This window comes from Hippocampus comes, unplaced genomic scaffold, assembly GCF_001891065.2.
Source record: "Hippocampus comes isolate QL1 unplaced genomic scaffold, H_comes_QL1_v1.1 scaffold388, whole genome shotgun sequence".
NCBI lineage: Eukaryota > Metazoa > Chordata > Actinopteri > Syngnathiformes > Syngnathidae > Hippocampus > Hippocampus comes.
In genome coordinates, this window is record NW_017804840.1 from 14003 (window position 1) to 15709 (window position 1707).

Here is a 1707-nt window from a genome sequence, read left to right on the forward strand (position 1 = left end):
GTAGATCGCGGACTGGTCCCAAGTCGATCGCGTGGGGTGTAGAGGAGAAAAAAAACAAACCACAATTCACCGAGGGCACGGGCAAAGAATAGGAATCTCGAGGGCCGAACTTTGCATGTCCTGCCCTTGCCTGTGTTGGTTTTCTCCAGGTACTCCAATTTCCTTCCACATTCCAAAAACATGCATGGCAGGTTAATGGAACACTCTAAATTGTCCCTAGGTGTGAGTGTGAGCACGGATGGTTGTTCATATCTGTGTGCCATGCGATTGGCTGGCAACCGGTTCAGGGTGTCCCCCACCTGCTGCTCTAAGACAGCTGGGATAGACTCCAGCACGCCTGCGACCCTCGTGACTATAAGCGGATCAGATCATGGATGCATCTATATTTATGTAGTGTGGATCTGTGTTTTTTTCCCTTTAGTAATATCCTCAAATGTCTGAAATGCTCTTCTTTTGATGCCACACATCAGCCTCTTTCCAATCAATGCCTGCTTGGAAGGGAGACTACACAGACAATCATCTATGAATCATGTACCAACACATAATAGTAGAACACTAAGGAATAAGTTTCTATGTTGTCTTACCTGTACAAACTGCTGAGCTGTTATGTTATGTGTTTTCAGGCTGGTACAATCGCCTCTACATCAACTTCACGCTGAGACGCCACATCTTCTTCTTTCTGCTGCAGACATATTTTCCTGCCACACTCATGGTCATGCTGTCATGGGTGTCCTTTTGGATTGACCGCCGGGCTGTGCCAGCGAGAGTTTCCCTGGGTAAAAGCAACATCCTTTTGAGTTGGAATCCTCAATAGGGTCAATCAAGAGCTTGCAAGCTAGCTGGTAACTAGTTTGTGGGTAGCTTGTCAAAGGGAATATATGTGTGTGGTCGTGTTTTCAATGTCAACTTAATTTGGGAGAATGACCAGTTCTACCCCTTAGCCCTCTCTTTACTCCTTAGTTATGCACGCTCATGTCTGGTGACCGGCAGTGGTGTTTTATGAGGAAGAAAAAAAAATTTTGGCCTGCAAGCATACGTGGGAACTTGCCCAACCAGTCTACATGTGTTTTGTGGACTTGGAGAAGGCATTTGACCGTGTCCCTCGGGGAGTTCTGTGGGGGGTGCTTCGGGAGTATGGGGTACCGAGCCCCCTGATACGGGCTGTTCGGTCCCTATACTGCCGATGTCAGAGTTTGGTTCGCATTGCCGGCAATAAGTCGGAATCGTTTCCAGTGAGGGTTGGACTCCGCCAAGGCTGTCCTTTGTCGCCAATTCTGTTCATCACCTTTATGGACAGAATTTCTAGGCACAGCCGAAGCGTTGAGGGGGTCCGTTTTGGGGTCCTCAGTATTGCATCTCTGCTTTTTGCGGATGATGTGGTACTGTTGGCAACTTCAAGCAGGGCTCTCCAACTCTCACTGGAGCGTTTCGCAGCCGAGTGTGAAGCGGTTGGGATGAGGATCAGCACCTCCAAATCTGAAACCATGGTCCTCAGTCGGAAAAGGGTGGAGTGCCCTCTCCGGGTCGGGGAGGAGATCTTGCCCCAAGTGGAGGAATTTAAGTATCTTGGGCTCTTGTTCACGAGTGAGGGCAGGAGGGAGCGAGAGATCGACAGGCGGATCGGTGCAGCGTCTGCTGTGATGCAGACGTTGTATCGGTCTGTCATGGTGAAGAAGGAGCTGAGCGAAAGGGCAAAGCTCTCAATTT

General features: G+C 49.4%; 1 protein-coding gene across 1 annotated transcript in view; it reads left to right on the forward strand.

The window, feature by feature from the left end:
- Positions 1 to 522: 522 nt before the first annotated feature.
- LOC109515887 (gamma-aminobutyric acid receptor subunit rho-2-like) overlaps positions 523 to 1707 on the forward strand; it is a 15664-nt gene continuing 14479 nt past the window's right edge. The window contains exons 1-2 of the mRNA XM_019869968.1: positions 523 to 531; positions 602 to 776. Coding sequence (XP_019725527.1) covers positions 523 to 531; positions 602 to 776 — 184 coding nt within the window. The remainder of the gene's footprint in view (positions 532 to 601; positions 777 to 1707) is intronic.